At 39.6% G+C, this 18,658-nt stretch overlaps 1 protein-coding gene across 9 annotated transcripts in view; it reads right to left on the bottom strand.

The window, feature by feature from the left end:
- Window positions 1–590: 590 nt before the first annotated feature.
- The window catches only part of RNF170 (ring finger protein 170), a 29,883-nt gene continuing 11,815 nt past the window's right edge, over window positions 591–18,658 (bottom strand). For 5 of the 9 annotated variants that reach the window (XM_082444287.1, XM_082444290.1, XM_082444284.1 and 2 more), the window contains 5 exons: window positions 15,462–15,540; window positions 13,741–13,849; window positions 10,132–10,205; window positions 6,970–7,080; window positions 591–3,426 (listed from right to left, as the gene is read on the bottom strand). In XM_082444287.1, coding sequence (XP_082300413.1) covers window positions 3,157–3,426; window positions 6,970–7,080; window positions 10,132–10,205; window positions 13,741–13,849; window positions 15,462–15,540 — 643 coding nt within the window. In that variant the 3' untranslated portion in view covers window positions 591–3,156. The remainder of the gene's footprint in view (window positions 3,427–6,969; window positions 7,081–10,131; window positions 10,206–13,740; window positions 13,850–15,461; window positions 15,541–18,658) is intronic. The other 4 variants (XM_082444288.1, XM_082444289.1, XM_082444286.1 and 1 more) reach the window with 1 other exon arrangement.

An 18,658-nucleotide genomic window follows, 5' to 3' on the forward strand; every position in this document is an offset into this window, starting at 1 on the left:
ATGCCCCGTTCTGGACATGGGACAAGTCAGAGGAGGCAGTGGGTGAAGGGGACAGCAACTGATAACACCTGAGATTTGCTTGCAGTCAGGAACTCGACACTTCAAATACTGACGCCGTGAAGATGGTCTGGTTCTGACTGAACAGCAAAAGCTCAACGATTGTCTTTATCTCTGTGACAGGATCGCCTCCTGTCGGCAGCCCTTAAAGCCTACTAACCTGGTCTTGGGAGACTCTAAGTCTTAGGGCCTTAAAACCTTGAGTGCCCTTTCCTATCCCTCAGACTCAGAAAAGAACATTTCAGTTATCAACTATACAGTTTCAGTAAAATACACACTCAAAAGAAATAGGGGTGGGGAATCAGGGTGCAAGGGTACTGATTCCAATCTCACCCTTATTGTCCAGAATTAATATAGATTGCCCAGATTAAATAATTTTTCTCAAAAACATTTCTACGTTTTAAATTTTAAAATTAATTAGAAACGTGATGAGGTGAAAAAGAGAGCCATTGCAACCATTATACTGAATGCTATTTCAGGAGTTCCGAATTTTAAAGCAGACAGTGTCAAAGAAACCAGACAATAACAGCTACTTTTTAATTTTAGATATGTTGCTTTTATTCAAAAGAGTCACTGCTTGACAAACTCTGAAATCACAAGGTTTGAACCAAACTGTCCATCCTCTGAAACAACTCTGTGAGGTAGGTATCCGCACAGCCACAGGGACCAGCACGGTCCTTTCTTCCCGTGCTGCTTTCAGTGCTGAGAACTGTAGTAGCTGGAACCACTGTTCTAGTGGGCAGTTAGAACAACTGTTTCCTCCGTCTCCCTCCCCACAGAGCTGCCCAAGTTATCATCTGCTCCTGGGGCTGGACCATCTGTTTTTTGAAAGTTACAATATTGTTGTTTACGAAAATCCAAACTGTTGCTTTGATTTACATGCTCTAACTCTGAATCACGGAAGTATTACTATGATGTTTAAAAATTTAAAACACTGATTGACTCTACTTGCTTTAAATACTCTTGGATCCCTCCTACATTTATTATCACTGATCAATAAAGATGACATAATAAACAGGTCTAAAATTCTGAGAAGCCAGCATATTCCCTCTTCAACTTAGTAAGACTTCATACAGTGTTTCTGTATGTTACAAAAGTTGGTACAATACGCCTCTACCAGGAAAGTCTTAGAAGGAATTCCAAATATTACAATAAAAGTATTGTAACTGTAAGTGTGACACTTGAAGCAGAACACATGCACAGAAAATTAAATCCTTTCAAAAATGGCATTGCTATAGCCCCACACCAAATTTGTAATTGGTAGGCAATGCGTTTCGAGACTGGTAAATGGTGGTGTAACGAACTCCTACTCATTAGATTCTCAAGTTAGTAACTGCAGCTGAAACGTTTTCCTATGAAGTGTGCCACCCTATGAGAAGTTTGATTTGGACATGGTGAATCAGGATTCGTGGAGTCTTGATATGTAATCTTTCTAGACCTTTGCTCTTAGGAGAACCCAAGCTGTCCTAATCCAGTATGCTCCAAAAGTCTTCCAAAGGATCCCAGTTTCTCCCCATGTAGGAGTCCTAGGAGTCTAATACCAGTTCGGTCACTTATCTGTGCATGGCTTCAGTCAAAAAAAAATACCTTTCATCTACGTCAGGGATTTCATCTATGAAAAGGAAGGTAATGCCCTGCCTCCTTCACCTAACTCTCTTGAGGATTAAATGAAAAGTATGCCAGAAATTGCTTTAATTACAATGTGCTATACTTCAGGATTTTGTTTTTCTCTGTGACAAGCAGCAGCTTTGTCTTAGGCCCAAATTACAAGACACTACTGACGTATCATTCAGCATCTCATCAGTTGATGGCCTCTGATTCACCTGGAAGACTGCGACAGTGAGGCTCGCTGACACATGAGTGGACAGGATGACTAGCGGTGGCTGCCAGGCGCAGAGCTGACACTGCCTGAGCCCTGGGGATCAGTGACTGCCCTGCTGTCCAGGTCACTCACGGGCAGTGCCAGCTGAGGGAGTTAAGATTTCGTAATACTTGCGGTTTTGATTCTTCTCAAACAGAAAACTGCATAAGAGAGCGTTAAGTACTTATGCTGTAGTCATCCAAAAACCAAGATAACGTGCCTGCTGAATCATCTCATTCTGCATAAGGCCTGATGAATCTGGGCTATATTCTGTCATCTAGGGACAGTATTACAAAAGTGTTCTGACAAGAGAAAACTAACCAAATCTGTACATTCTGTCGCTATAGCTCACCAGTAATTTCTCTTGTCAAATTTAAATAGTGTTCCTAGTACCCTCCTCAGTTCTTTGATGCTCACAGCTACGGAGAACCACCTTCCTCAGGAATGCACCAAACTGCTATGTGTCTGCAGTATCACCCAGGTTCCTGAAACAAAAATTCCCTTTACAAGTAACTTTTATATACTGTTCCTATAAAAGGACCCAACTCTTACTGAAATGCCATAACTGAGAATATCAAGCGTGCTGACTGGAGTCCAATGTCTCACAACTTGTTAATTCTCCTATCGCTTAAGGAAGTGTTCTGTAAACCAGAATATGAAATCAAATTAACAAAGTTCAAGTTTCTTCTTTCCCCTTCAGCTGGTAGCAAAGAATTATATCAGAATGGAAAAGCAGAACTGCTCCAAATGCACAAAACCTAAATGCTCAAAGAAACACTGACTTTTCCCCAATATTGTACAATATTTTATTGTAACCAAAATACTTAGGTGAGTCTCACAGCAGTATATTATCATGTAGGTACTCACCGAGAAGGATGAATTGGATAAACTGTACATTTGACAATACCTTACTATACATCCAGTTAACCTGAATAGTTTGGTGGGGGAGAAAATATAGAAGCATCCCATTTTATATAATTCCATATTTTTTCCACAACTTTATAGACAACACAGAATGAAGATACAGTTGTTAATCACTATAATTCTAACCGTACTATTGGAACCTGCAACACGTAAAAATTCCAGTCATATATTGCTAGGCATTTGCCAAATGACAATCAAATGTTTGTCATACAGTGGTTTTAAACTTGTAAGATAATATTCAAATGCTTTAAACTGCCATGATCCTTTTGTTTGATTTTACACATTGGCTCAAATATTTTAGTGCACTCATTTTCTCATCTGTTGAGTCTCTGTGTTACTACTTCTCGGTACATAATAGAGATGTAGATGAGCAACAAAAAGACGACAAAGAAATCATCGAGAAAGCCTAGAATTCCAAACAGGGCTTCAGGCACAAAATCTAGAGGCGATATAAGATAGAAAAAAGCCCCCATTAAACAAAGTATTATCCTGATACGGAACATCCAGAAAAGGCCTCCGACTGAAAACACCTCCCTGAATGCATGCCTCAGTAAAGTGGGTAGGTCCATAATTCTTTCCATAATCTGGTAGGGGAAGAACAAATACTGTGATTTGGTATCTAGTGTGTTAGACTTAAAAATAATACAATTTTCTTACAACGTGCAGACAAACTCAGCATGAATGAAGGAGTTTCACGTATTCACTGAAACCATATTTTCTAGTTACACATTTTATTTAAAAATAGTTCTTTGATTACTAGGTTCTTATAAAATAGGTCTTATTGCAGATAATTGAAAAGTAAAATATCAACAAATTTGAAACATAGGATATAGTTATACAAAACTCAAGTTATTTCTAATTTGTAAATTTAGTAAAATAAACCAACAAAGAACCCAGTGTACAGAACTAGGCTGAGGCTTGAGCTCAAGTCTCAGCTTTAAAGTTGGAGAGACCACTTACTAGCCAAGTGACCTTGGGGAAAGTTGTTTAACCTACTAGAGATAAGTCAACAACTAATTGAGTATGTGCCACAAGGACTATTAAGAACTAGAACAGATATTGTTATAAAAGACCTTGATAAATTGCCAGACAATATATAAGTATATACGGACACATCAACTTTGATGGCTTTGACCATCTAAGAATAGCAATGAAACTGATTTCCTTCTTAGGATGTTTATTCTGCTTAGCTTGAGTTTAAGTGAATTATTAATTGCCACAAAGATTTTTGGAATGCCGGGCCCTACCCTTTCTGGAAATGATTATGGTTTCTGAATATATATAGACTAATAATTAGATTATATTTACTTTGTAAATATACTAAAACCCACTGAATTGTATACTTTACAGGGTAAATTGTATACAGGGGTACTATATGGCGTGTAAATTACATCTAAATAAAGTTGTTTTTTAAAAAAAAGACAGTACCAGTATCTATTTGTATGACCTTGAGCAAGTCAGGTTTATTCTCTGACTGGAAACTTCTCGCTTCCTCTGCATAGCTCTTAGCTGACTGCATGACCATGAGGCCGCGTGTAGTAATGAGGCACCATAACGACTCCTCAACCTAACTTCTTTGACGTCTTACTTCTCAGGGGTTGGGAGATGCAAGAGAAACTGGCCAGAGGAAGTAAATCACTTCCTGTGGTCATTCCAGTGCCCACAATTCAGCTGTTTTTAACAATCTGTATAAATACCACAAATCCAATGCTAAGTATGTATTTTGTCCAACAAATGCCGAATAAGTTGAGAGGGAGATGGAGACAAAAATGGGAAGAACTGAGCAAGCGATGAGAAAACGGTTTTAAAAACCCCACCAGATAAAGAAAATCTTGTAACTCCTTTTGGAAAACTGATCACAAAAGAACAAAAATGGTCTTTTTAGAATCACTCCTCATGCTGATTTTCTGTTCTCTGTGGAAGAAACTAATACTTAAAGCAAAACAGCTATACAGCTTTCACAAGGTCTATGGTAAATTACTTAAAATATTCTAATGATCAGCCAGTATGTCTTTTGAATACTGTTCTGTCCTTTATCAGGGCTATTTTGTTCAGTTCTCATATGGTGTTGTTTACACAAAATCTGTAGTGATTAGACAAGAAATATGGAATGGGTTATTAAGAAATGTTTGTGTACTAATCACAATCTGACTCTAACTCTGGGGTAGAATATCAAAGAGCTAAATGTATTATATTGTAATTTCATCACATACCAAGCTTTCTTATTCATTAAGTATATATCTGACGCACACAAAATAACTGAGCAATGGTATGCTTCACACCTTAAAATACGAATGAAAATCTTAAAATGATTTTTTTAGGTTCAGTGGTAGTTCTTGAATTTGAAACACTGATTTTCAAAGAATCGTCCTAAGATGCCCCTGGAGGATACGTAAGAAAACTGCCGGATCAGAAACAGCAGAAGAGGCTCCCAAAGAACCATGGAGGGCAACAGGGACCAGGTCAAGCTTTTCTTGTCACTAAAAGATTTGCCTATCACCATCCACAGCAAGCGAAACTGTATGCCTTTAAATGTACCTGACGTCCCAGAATGAGGAACAGAATGTACGAGGGAGCCCAAGTCTATGCAGTTGTGTAATACAGAAGCATTTTAACAGCTTATATTCTTGGCTGGGAGTAGTAGTATCATTTCTATCTTAAGGATAACCATAAATTCTACAAACATTAAGGCCTACTGTATTCCAGACACTGAGGCCACAGTAGTGACTAAATATACACGGTCCTCGCCCTCGTGAAGCTTTCCGTCTCCTGAGGGAACGGTAATGAACAAGGTTGGAGGGCAATGACAGAGACTGCCCTGGTTGATCGGGGACAGCCTCTCCGAGGAAGACATACTAGGGCCGACCTGAAGGATGAGGAAGTCAGCCAGGAGGCGAGCAGCGGGACAAGCATTCCGAGCAGAGGAAATGGCACGAGTGAGGCACGAAGGTGGGAAGGCCTGGAGCGTGTTCTGAGAGCCGCATCCCGAGGGAGGGGAGGGGGGACCAGGCCATGCAGGGCCTTGAAAGCCACAGCCAGGAGTTGGGACATTATTCCAGAAATTCAGAAGTTTCAAAACACAAGAGCATCGTGGTCTTACTTATGTTACTTATGTCAAAATATTACTCGGGCTGCTGTGCAGAGGAAAAGGTCCAAGTGAAGAGGCCACTGCAGTTGTCCTAAGCAAGAGATGGTGGTGGCCTGGCCTAGTCTGATGGCTACAAACACAGGACTTGTTATGAGGCAGAAATGACAGCATCCCCAGAAAGAGACAGAAAAGACACGTTAGGACTTCTTTACAGATCAGAGAAGGGGAATGAGGGAGAAGAGGACATCAGCACTGAGTTGAGTAAGGCTGAGGTAAGGAGGGATCGGGTCAGTGTTGTGCATGTTACATCTCCTGTCCGAGACGCCAGGAACGTGCCAGTGGGATGTATGCTGAGCAAGTGGACGTCAGAGCCTAGAGCGTGGAGCAGAGTCTGGGCTTCCAGTACGAATTTGTACTGAGTGTGTTCTGGGTTTTCAAGTACATATTTAGTCATACACTACTAGAATTCTTTGTTAAATTTTGAGAAATTTTGAGAAAACTGGGATGAGTCAGTAAAGTGTGGGTTTTTAATCTATCAAATGCCTTTTTGGGGAGGAGGGGCAACTGTAGAATTAATGTGCTCTTTAAAAATAGAATGCTTTTGAATACCTGACATACCAAACCCCCAATACTTAGGGTTACTTAAGGGAACAAATTCAAATGGGGCCAGGGTAAAATAGAGTAAAACACAATTGTAAAACTCCCTCCAGAAGTTCTCAGTTGTAAGTTTCCCGTAAGACAAACCCTATTTTAGAATCACGTAGGAGTCAATAATTTTACCTTTCCCTCCAATTTTTTTCTATTGCTTTTTTTTGCTGGTATCACTTTCATAAAGAGTTTTATAATGCCATTTTTTAAAAGATAGAAAACTGTAGTCCTTGGGAAAGCTGTAACTCAGTGAATGACAGCAACAATGAAAAGTAAAGACTTAACGTAACACACACAGATTTTTCACAGAGACTATTTGTTGGTAAATCTCACTTTACAAAAGAGAAGTATCATCACACTCTAACTTTGCACCCGCTACAACATTACTTACAGATCTGGGCTGCCCTGAGAATCTCCGGTTATAATCATTAATATCTTGATGCAATGATACAGCATCCTGAGACTGGTCATTTTCACCAAATACTGTTAGCAGTAAAGTTACCTGTAGATTAACAGAAAAAAGCATTGTTACACCTTTCTGCAGCATTAATTTTTTTTTCATTTTGTGTTATTATTCAATAGAATGAGAAAAGCTTCTGAATTTAGATTTCGCTCATTTCTTTTAACAAAGGCAACACAGGGGAGGAAAGTAAGCTATTATTTCCTTACAATAAAATCCATTCAAAATGTTATTTGAACTCCTGTAAAATAAAATGGGCACTGGTTTAAGTACTTTTCAATCCACACCAGGGATCCAGTTAGTAGTCCTCTGTTTGGGCTAACAGACCTTTGAGGATATAAGAATGATGAGAAAATATTCAGGAGCAAAGTGACATATCACTTTGAGAGAGGAAAATTAGGGCTTTCTTTTTTGATTAAAATCACGATTCCTTATCCTCTTTGGTATCTGAATTATCTTTGAATGCTACCAGCATCACACAGAGATGAAGTTATTGCAGGAACCAGCTCTCAAGCACCCATCTCTACTACAATCAAAAAGGTAATTCTTGATACTGTTATATGACATAATACATTTAACCCTGATTCCTCCATGGTAGAGGTAAGGAGGATACACAAATGTTCCTGGACTATACTCGGGTAATCGGAAGATGACAGTACCTCGAAAAACAAGTATATTTTAAAATATAACACCCCCTATAGAAATGGCCACTGTACAAAGAGAGAAATATGGGAAGGAGCCGTGATAGATTTGGGTTTAAATCATCTCGCTGTTGCTTTGACCCTCAGCTCAGCTGTAAAACCAGGACCCCACTGCTCAGGTGCTTCCCAAACAGCCAAACACAAGAGTGCCTAAGAGCAGCAGGTGGTAGGAACAGCAGGTACAGCCATCTCTTCACAAATTTGTTAATAAAGATTAATTCTTTCACTAAATATTAACTGACCACCTACATGGGCCAGGCACTGCGCTAAGTGCTAGACGTACAAAAAAAGGACAACGTGGCCTTGCGCCTTGGTGATCACAATCCCCAGGATAGAAGGGGAGGGAGACGTGTTCAACAGCCCATCATAAGGCACTGGGGTAGGCGTTATAATGATGCTGGAGAGGAAGGACTTCCTCTGTCAGGGGTGTCCAGAAAACTTGACACTTGCATTCGCCCTAGGGACGCGGTAGGACCGCTGGCGTGTCAGTGTGCGCGCCCAGGGGAGACGTGGTGACCATGTTCCAGCCACAGACAGCAGCCTGCACACTGTTCCCAGTGAAGCAGGTGGTGGGGCAGGTAGATGAACTGCAGTGGGAACGCACTGCAGTTAGGGAACCCACAAGTTTATCTCCACCTTTCTCACCTCTAGCCAATTTATGTGTGGTCCAAAGGATACCACCTGCTAATGCGCATATGCCCTATGAAAAGACACAGGTAGTGCCAGAAAGAGGGGCAGGTGGTGGAACTAATTCTTTAGGGCAAGACCTTCGGCCTGGTCTCCGTGTTGCTGGCAGAGAGCTAAAGATGAGAGGTGGCACTGGCAAATAAGCTTCAGGGCCAACTGCCTCGTGTCACACATCAAATCAGCCGGAGAGGTGGAACAAAAAAATGATCTTCCTCCTAACCATGTGGTAAAAAGTCTGAAATAGGCAGAATCTGGGGATGTATCGATAGAAGCAAGAAGGAAAGAAGAGAAAGCCTCGAACCTTCCTCTCTCCAATCAAAAAAGGCAGCAATGGGGGAAGTGGATAAGCCAGAACAATGGATGAAAGGTACACACACGTGTGTGCATTTCTGTGTATGTGTATATGTATTTAACAGTGCACACTATATGGTTTTATTTATATACAGTCCCCAAATTAGGCAAAACTGAACAGTAATCTTAGAGGAGCATGCTAAGGTAATAAAACTGTAAAGAAAATCAAGGAAATGCTTATCATAACAGTCAAATAGTAGCTACCTCTAGGAGAGGAAGGAGGGGGGAGGTTTGGAAGGGGTCCTCAGGAGGCTTCTGGGGCTGTGGCCAGTTTCTGTTTCTTCATCTGAGTGGCGGCTACTCAGGTGTTGCTTTGTGACAAGTCAGCGAGCTGTACATCTTTATTTTGTGTGCTTTTCTGTACGTCTGTTATATTTTACAAAGAATTTTTGAACAACTGTTGTGCCTTCTCTAATCTTATTTTACTTGGTGGTCCCTGTGGGTTTATGCCTTTCCTGTTTTGGTGGGGCTGCCAGAAGGAGCAAAAGTAAATGCGTGCACTCAATTCGGCATCCTGACTTGGAAGCTCTCCATCCTGGTCGGGACTTCCGTTTGCACTGGAAGACTTCCCAAGGAAAGGTGGTCTGTGAACCTGATCATGAGTCATTATCAGACAGGCATATATTTTAAATGAAAAGAATAATATAAATATAAAGGAAATTCTGAAAAGTGATAGAACGTCCCATTTGGCTATATTTATTAACTTAAAAACTACAAATATCAGTTTCTCAGATTTTTCAAACGAAACAAAATTTTGTTTCTCCAGTTTGTCGAAGAAATTGAGCCGTTTGGTAGCGTACTATAACACTTCAGTCTCCAACACGCATGCGTAAAACCTCACCGCGTCCCTCGGAGGCAGCATCTGTACTGATGTAACAGGCTAATCTGCTCTGGGTGATGCGACGTGGCCACGGCTCCACAAGAGCCATTTTTCAAAGGCATTGTTCGTCATTTAAAGCTGTCTGGACCCTCACCACAGATGGGCAGGTTAAAAAGAAAGTACAACTGAAAAACTATTTTTTTCAAAAGAAGTCTATGCAGGGCATATTTGCTTAAGCCTGATTGCCAGTTCAGTTGTTCCCTTGCTGGTGTTACAACAAAGACTTATTAGGATTTGGGGGAGGGTTCATGTACCAGCTGTTTTTCACTATGACTGAAGGGATATCAAAGGGAATTCCCTTTTTTTTGAGGTGTCTTAAAGACATTAAAAAAAATAATGGAGAAACATCAGAGAAGCTTTGGATAAATGAAGTTCTGCTAAAAACATAAAAATAATTCAGGAGTTAGATACAGAAACTATAAAAATTTACAAACTGAGCTAGTATAAATGATGTTTTCTGGGCACAAACATTACCGTTTGTCTACAGATTGGACAACTGATTGCCCCAAGCCATGACCCGTATCGCCAGTACGCCACAATGCAGGTACCTAATGGGAAGAAAACATTAATATTGATGTTTTTAAGTCCATATATCCTGGGAAAGTTTCATATATTTGAAATATTTTAACAGCATCACCTATTTAAAAATGTTTTTTACTTTATCCAACCAACTCTTAAGGCAAATTCAAATCTAATAACAATTCCCAGCCACTGAAAAATATTTTAATTTAAACTACCAGTTAAGATACAAGCATTTTTACAATCAAAAGCAAGCATGCATTAACTGCTTCTATACTATGAGGCTTAATAGAAAATACTGCATTTCCTATGTGAATAAATAACAGTAATTGAACATTACTGTACATATGACAACCAATAAATCACACTATAAATACATATGTTACAGAAACACAACTTCCATTTTTTTTAAAGTTTAGAAAACCAAGTCACTTAAGTGTCAATAATAATAATTAGGTAGTATGTGCAAAGGAGCCAAAGGATACAAAGATTTCACGCTTCCTGCCCTAACAAAGTTCATAATCCAGTTAAGTAACTGAATCAACTTTTGTACTGGATGGATTTGATTTTTCTTCTTGAAGGCGTTGATGAGCAGTGAAACAGGTAAACACAGCCTAGAGAGAGGATTTACAGACCTTGAAAAGTGGTGGTAGGTGCACTAAGTGTATAGGCACTAAAGTTCAGACCAGTAACAAATGAAGAGGGAGTATTTTTAAATACTGGCTGATGTTTAAGGAGCCAATTCACTTTCTTCTCTGCAGGCCCCCATTTCTCGGATCATCCAGGTTCCACTGTGAATCTGAACTAACTGCTTCCTGGCTCCTTCAATCAAATTGAGGAGACCAAGGTAACATACTTAAATGACTCAGAAGGTAGTTACATCTTGAAGTGTGTAATATTAAATTTCAGTACAAAAGGTGTACAGCATTTGAACCCAACTTTGTAGGGGTGGTAAGATTCGATAGGCAGAAGACAGGAGGGAGGACACTCTGGGTTTTGCAATGGCAGGAACAAATCCCAGAGGCAGAAATAATGGTCCACGAGGACACTGGTGAGCAGGCCACTGGCTGAAGCCAAGGCTGCCCGACCTGACCGTTAGTGACTGTGGGGAAAAACTGGTTCGATGATTTAAGACAAGTTTAAAAAGCTAAACCATCTGTATCTGATATCTTTTCCTGCTCTCAGGGTGCTGTGTGAATTAGATAATATTTACTAAATACTTTGAGCAGTCTAATTTCATACAGAAACCATATGAAAGCAAAACCGATCATAAATATGTTAGTATTATTACCATCTGTAATGATGCCTTAGATTTATCTACTACCTTTTCACCCAAAAGTCCAATGTGTTTTGATATATGTTAATTTATTTAATTCCATAACTCTTTTCCACAGATTGGAGTATAGGTGTCCTTCGTTTGCAATATTATGTAGCGGCCACTTGCCTGCACTGGAAAACTATGGTCCAGCAAATCAAACACTTCAGTTCATACACATCTGCTGTGATGTGCTTGATGCTTTCCCTTAACTAGGATGGCAGGAGAGATGACTCAATGACTTGAATCCGGGGCACAATCTCTCTAGATCTGTCTATTTGTAAAATGAGAATAAGACCTCATAAGGCTGCCGGGGAATTAAATAAAATAATGTGGGTTACAAATGCAAGTTAGGTGAAGTCTGTTGCTGCTGTTATTCTTGACTTGCTGTAAAGGAATAGAACTGTAGTTCCACACAGGGAGCTAAGCTGAAATGCTCTTCATATACATGGTATCAGTATCCTTGAACTACTGTTCAAAGAAACACATTTCTATTTATTGAGAAGCTGAGTAACTAGTTTTTTTTTTTTTTTTTTAACCTTCGAAGCTACAGACAGTAAATAAAAGTGTCCCAACGAGAAGAGCAGGATATCGGAAGGAATCTACCCTATTACCCCAGGCCCAGAGGTAAAACCAAGAGCACGGTACAGCCATCCCTCAACTGACCGGGTTATCCACGGAGTGCATCACCGAAGCCCGGGCTGTTGGCAAATAGACTTCGCCCAGCCTGCCAGACCTCACGGATTCCCAGCCCCTGCCTGGGGTGCTGTGCTGGGGGATGGCCGAGGCACAGCCAGACCCGGAGAGAGTCCACAATCGATAAGGAACGTCAGCCAGGGGTTTGAGGGGGAGCATCTGCTTTCTCTGATGGCCATTTAATCCCCTACCCCAACACCTGATCTTTCGTTACTTGGCTGCTCACTAGCACTTCCAAGAGATAATTAAGGATAGACACTGAAATAGTGTTTTGTAATTTGTTAGTGACTTAGACAAAAACTTGAGGGAAGAGGTTGAAATTAATGGATGAGGCAATGATAGGATTGGTCAGTACTGACTAAATGGGCACAAGGTATAGAAAACCCTGCATCGCATGGAATGGATTCCAGATACTTTATTTCACCCCCAGCAGCATGAACAGTAACACTGTATACCTCGGAATTCTGACTCTTAGACAAAAGATACAAAGGGGAGAAAGCAAAGTACAAATCACTGTACGCTGCATGTTAAATCAGTACAGTCTGGGAGCAATTAGCACCCTATCTTGCATACAGCTGTTCAAACGGAAAGAAATACTACCAACAAAAAATAGGTCTAATGATGCGATAAATCTTAAGGAGAGAGTAGTTGTATAAACCACTGATCACATAGTATTGGGTTGGCCAAAAAGTTCGTTTGGGTTTTTGGCAACATCGTACGGGAAAACCCGAACGAACTTTTTGGCCAACCCAACAACTGCGCACAGGCTGTGAAGTCAGGCCTGGGTTTAAAACCTAGCTCTGTCCGTCTGCACCTGGGCTGCCCTTTGTAGAATTTTTTAGCATTGCTGAGCCTCAGGGTCCCTCAAATGTGAGCTGGGATGAGATGGAGTATGTTGGGTCCAGCACACAGCAGGCCCATAATAACCGACTCCTGCCAATCTCACGTGACCACAGCCAGCAATGGCTATGCTGCGTGTCCCATCACTCTCTGTGACTCTTCCTGGAAGGTCAGGAGACGCCCAGGGGTGGACAGCACCCCTTCCTGACACTAAGTTAGTGCGACATCAACGTCCCTTCTCATCCCTCTACGTGTTCTAGGGTTCCCAAGCCTCTGGAAGTCCCGGAGGAAGAGAGGTAAGAACTTCTGCACCGACTCAGAGTTAAAAGAAAGGTGGCAGAGCAAAGGAAGGTCTTGGGCAAGGTCCTTGGGAGAAGAAACTTCCTGCCTTGGGAAGGAGGAGTAATAGATGAAACCACCAAAAAGCGATGAAAATGAGGAATTCAGTGACTCCCTCATGGTACAGATATCCTTGACTCACTATTCAAAGAAACACATTTCTGTTTATTGGGGGGTTGAATAGTCTTTTTAATCTTTGAACCTACGGACACTAAATAATAGTGGCTGACAACAAGAGCAGGATCTCAGAAGCAATCTGCCCCACTCACAAAATACAAAACGTGACAGAGAGAAAATCAGGAATCCAGCTCGTGCACACACACGGGTCTTGGTCTAAACAGTCACTTTTACCAAGAACAGCATTGTTTGCTTACCACAAAAGAGATGCCCACAGTTTGTTTCAACAGGGAGGGAAGCTTGATGTAAACAGATCGGACAGTACATGTCAGTGTAGAACTGCTGTCGGGCAGCAGCAGGTGCATCCTGGTGAGAAAACACGTGCGTATTGAGACACGACACACACAGGCTTTTCAAAATTCATCTTCATGCTAAAGTATACTTAACAATACAGTCAGGACTGTGTAATCCTCAAATTTTAGATGTGCACTAGTTGAGGTCTTACAAGTTTGATAAACTTATAAGGCTCCGGTGTTGTTCTGCCTAAACTGCATGGTCTCTACCTTCCTTCCTGAACACAGTCTAAAGATAAAGATAAAAAGCCGATTAACTCAGGAGTTACTCTATTAGAAAGAGTAAGTTATTCCAGGTAACACAGGCTGAGCTAATGCATTCATTAGCTGAACAACAAGAAATGTCAAACTACTCCCCAGGTGTTAGCTTTCTTCTATTTTTAACATCTGTTTCATTCATACATTCCTGATAGTCGTTACATGTTTGAAGATTAAATGAGATAGTTGTATGTGAAATCACTTTGTAAATTATAAAACACCAGGCCAGCATGAATTATTGATAACAAGAGCCCCGGAACAGAGTACCACTAATATGCTTAAACTATTTTTGCATCAGTGAATTTAAGTTCTATGAAGCAAGAATTCTTGTCTGTTTAGTTCACAAATGAATTCTCAGTGCCCAGAACAATGTCTGGCATATGGTAGATGTTCAATAAATATTTGGTGAATGGATAAATCATAAAAACCCTCTTTGGAATTAATATTTGACTGGTGGGTAGACAGTCGATTTTTAATTTTTTTTTTGATATTAGGTATCTCAGCATGAAGGTATACAATATCCTACTTAATCCAGCTTTCATAAAATATATTACATTTCTGGTTCTTAGGGAATCCATATGGTTAAAAGCAAAGAAGAGGCAGAGGAGCAAAGTTTTCTTCTTTGCCCAACTAGTTTTAACAACTTTGATCACTGAAGAAAAAGAAAAGGAAAAAAAGCCATCCCTTATAGTCATTTCTTTGACGGTCTTAGGGGAATATATTTTATTTATTTATTTTTAAAAATTTATTTATTTTATTTATTTATTTTTGGCTGCATTGGGTCTTCGTTGCTGTGCGTGGGCTTTCTCCAGTTGCGGCGAGCAGGGGCTACTCTTCGTTGCGGTGCGTGGGCTTATCATTGCGGTGGCTTCTCTTGTTGCGGAGCACGGGCTCTAGGCGCACGGGCTTCAGTAGTTGTGGCACACGGGCTTAGTTGCTCCGCAGCATGTGGGACCCTCCTGGACCGGGGCTCAAACCCGTGTCCCCTGCATTGGCAGGCGGATTCCTAACCACTGCGCCACCAGGGAAGCCCGGGAATATATTTTAGAAAGAGTAGTTTTTCCACTACATTTCATTAAAGCCAATTAGACAGTAATTATTTCCTCACAAGTAAATAATAGGAAAACTGTTGTCTTTTAAAGCAAGTTAAAACTAAATTCATGAAAACATCTTAATTAGATTAAGACTAGTGATTTGCTTAATCTGAAAACGTACAATCAATAGAATAATAAAAGGTAACTCCAAGCAGGAAAGAAGCACATGCTTCCAGAAAGGAATTTATTGATGTATCATCACAATTTCTTATGCAAGGGGAGTGATAACATCTACTCCTCATACAAATGCACAGATTTATGTCACAACAGTACCTGTTCTGTTTGAAGTTGTTCCCGAAGCACCCGTACTAGCTCTTGGTTTTCTGGGTGAATGTTTTGATGTGCATTTCTGCTGAATAAAATATAATACGGTTTTAATATAAAATATTGTTAGATGAATCCATTTTCCTTATGGGTCTAATTTTTGACCTAGACTACTGGCAACATAAGAAATGTAAATGATGGCCTACAACTGTACTCCAACTGTAGGACTGAACATTCCAGGCTATTCTGAGATCACTGATTATCGGCTCATTTCAGGTTTAACTGGCAAATGATGAAATCCAGAGGCCTAGTACCTTGGGGACTGAATGTAATTTCAGACTTACATATAATATAACACGTTTATTTCTTTTGTAAGATTTCTTGTATTATTATGTATTTGAACACTTTTCCATATCTAATTAGGTCTTTCTCCCAACTTTTCACCTATGAGGGGAGAGGGACAGAGAAAAACAAAACCTAAAATGTATAATGTAGAAAAGTCCAAACCTATGATACCACTAATATCTTAACATTAACAATTAAAATGAAGAATCAAAGGCAGGAAGTTAGAGGTCCATATAAAAGGATAGGATGAGTGAAGTGAGGACTGAAAACCAGAAGCAGTGGTTAGGTTGGTAGGGTCAGGGGTGAAGATTTACATCTGAATCAGTTTAGTTTCATTTGGCTACAGAAGTTTTTTCTAAACCTAAATCTCTTTAACAGCAATATTTTAAGTCTACTCAGTGTCGGTGTTAATCTATAGAAGAGCCTTTATTCTCTAGCTGAACCAATATAGCACAGCAATAAGAATTCTAAATCAATATTCTAATGGGATAAGGAAAATTAAAGAAATCCATCCCAGGGTTATTTAATTTTTAGTAAAAAATTTAAACTTTAGAAAAGAAAGCTGAAAAAATAAAACCATTAGTTCGGAGATGACACAAAAACAATTTAAAGTCAAATATCTAATCAGAAGCTCAACATAAATGTAATGAAACTACTTGAATTCTGTTTAAACACCTTAAATTTTGGTGGATTATTTATTTTAAAATGTTACGTTCTTATGATTGAATAAATGAATCAGTGAAAGAAAGCTACTCTATGGGAAAAACAATGTATCAAGGAACAGCCCAGGAACCTGCCCATTTACACACCAGCAAACACCCAGCTAACTGGAAATTCTCAGCTCTTTGACAATGAAAAACCATTCCCTTTTCATTGGAAAAAAACAGTCATGGTTTTCAGAGGATCGATGTAAACCATGTGACTGAAAGGTCTTTCTTTTGGTCTCTTTCCATAAAAGAGAAGATATAAAATTCTTAAATCTGATAGTAGAATATTAGAAAAGTCAAAATATAGCCAAAGAACAAGAACAAACAGCCCAAGATGCTAAACATGGCCTGTAGCTCAGGTAGCTAATTGTGACTGGCAACTTTGAGTACAGAACCAAAAATCTAGAAATCTAATCAAGATAGATTGAAAGCTAGATTAGAAGATCAGGAACATACTGTTATAGAGAAAAACCCTCAGGCCTCAAATGGCATCACCTGTGCTAAAGCCTATGACACCAAACCTAGACTTCACACCTGGCCCAACTGCAGCTCCCACCTTCCCCAGGAACGGGATCTGAATTGGTCAATCTGGGGTTTCCTGGTCAGTACCAAGGAGGTAGTCTGCATGATAAGACCCCTGCCATTTCCTTCCCCCAGAAGAAGAAGTCTTGGCCTGAAATAATCCTAACTTTTCTTTTGCTAATAACTTCCTTGCCCCACCCTCCTTCTGCCTATAAAAACCTTCCATTTCATACAACTCCCACAAGTATCTCTCTACTTGCTGGATGGGATGCTGCCTGATTCATGAATAGCTTAGTAAAGCCAATTAGATCTTCAAATTTACTTGGTTTACTTTTTGTTCTTTAACAATATGATCACCTTAGCTATGAGAAAATGATGGTATTTGACACTAAGCAGGTCTAAAGTGAGATGCCAAGGAAAACAGTGGCTCTGCTATGAAACAGAAGTACATGTGTTGTTAGTGTATTTATCAACGATTTATGGTCCTTCTAAGTTCTCTGAAAAGAGAAACCAAAACTGTCAAACCAGTTGAGTTATATGTAGCCCTGGAAAAGAGCCAGGAACCTCTGATATGAGGAAAGCAATGATACCCAAAGCATGGGTCAAGAAAGGAAGTCTGAATCAAAGTTTACAAATATGCAAGCATGTGGTTCATAGGTTAACCTGCCTACCAGACCCTTCTGACTGGCTTCTGGTATGTCAACACATGGCAGCTATTATTAATGGCTTAAGAAGGAAGACCAAATAGAAAAGATTTAAAAAGAAATTAATTATAACTACAAAACATTGCTGAAAGATATTAAAGAAGACACAAATAAATGGAAAGACATCCCATGTTGATAGACTGGAAGACAACATTGTTAAGATGTCAATACTATCCAAAGTGATCTATCTTCAGATTCAGTGCAAACCCTATCAAAATCCCAACAGCATTCTTTGCAGAAATAGAAAAACCCATCCTAAAATGTATATGGTATCTCAAGGGACTCCAAGTAGCCAAAATAATCTTGAAAGAGAAGAACAAAGTTGTAAGACACTTCCTGATTTCAAAACTTGCCACAAAGCTATAGTAAAAACAATGTGGTACTGGTAATAAGGACAAACGTATAAACCAATGGAATAGACCACAGAGACCAGAAATAAACTTTCACATATATGGTTAATTGGTTTTTGACAAGGAAGCCAAAACCCTTCCGTGGAGTAAGGACAGTCTTTTCAACAAATGGTGTGGGAAAAACTGGATATCCATATGCAAATATAATGAAGTTGGACCCTTACCTCATACCATATACAAAAATTAAAATGGATCGAAGGCCTAAACTTAAGAGCTACAACTATAAAAATCTTAGAAAAAAACATAGGGGGAAATCTCTGTGACCTTGGATTTGGCAATGATTTCTTAACCATGACACAAAAACACAAGGCAACAAATGAAAAAATAGATAAACTGGACTTCATCAAAATTAAAAATTTCTGTGCATCAAAGGACACTATCAGGAGTATAAAAAGACAACCAACAGAATGAAATATTTATAAATCATATATTTGATAGGTGATTAAGACAGAATATAGAAATAACTCATAACTCAAACACAAAAAAGCAAACAACCTAATTCGAATATGCACTAAGGA

This window comes from Balaenoptera physalus, assembly GCF_965194825.1.
Source record: "Balaenoptera physalus genome assembly, chromosome: 21".
NCBI lineage: Eukaryota > Metazoa > Chordata > Mammalia > Artiodactyla > Balaenopteridae > Balaenoptera > Balaenoptera physalus.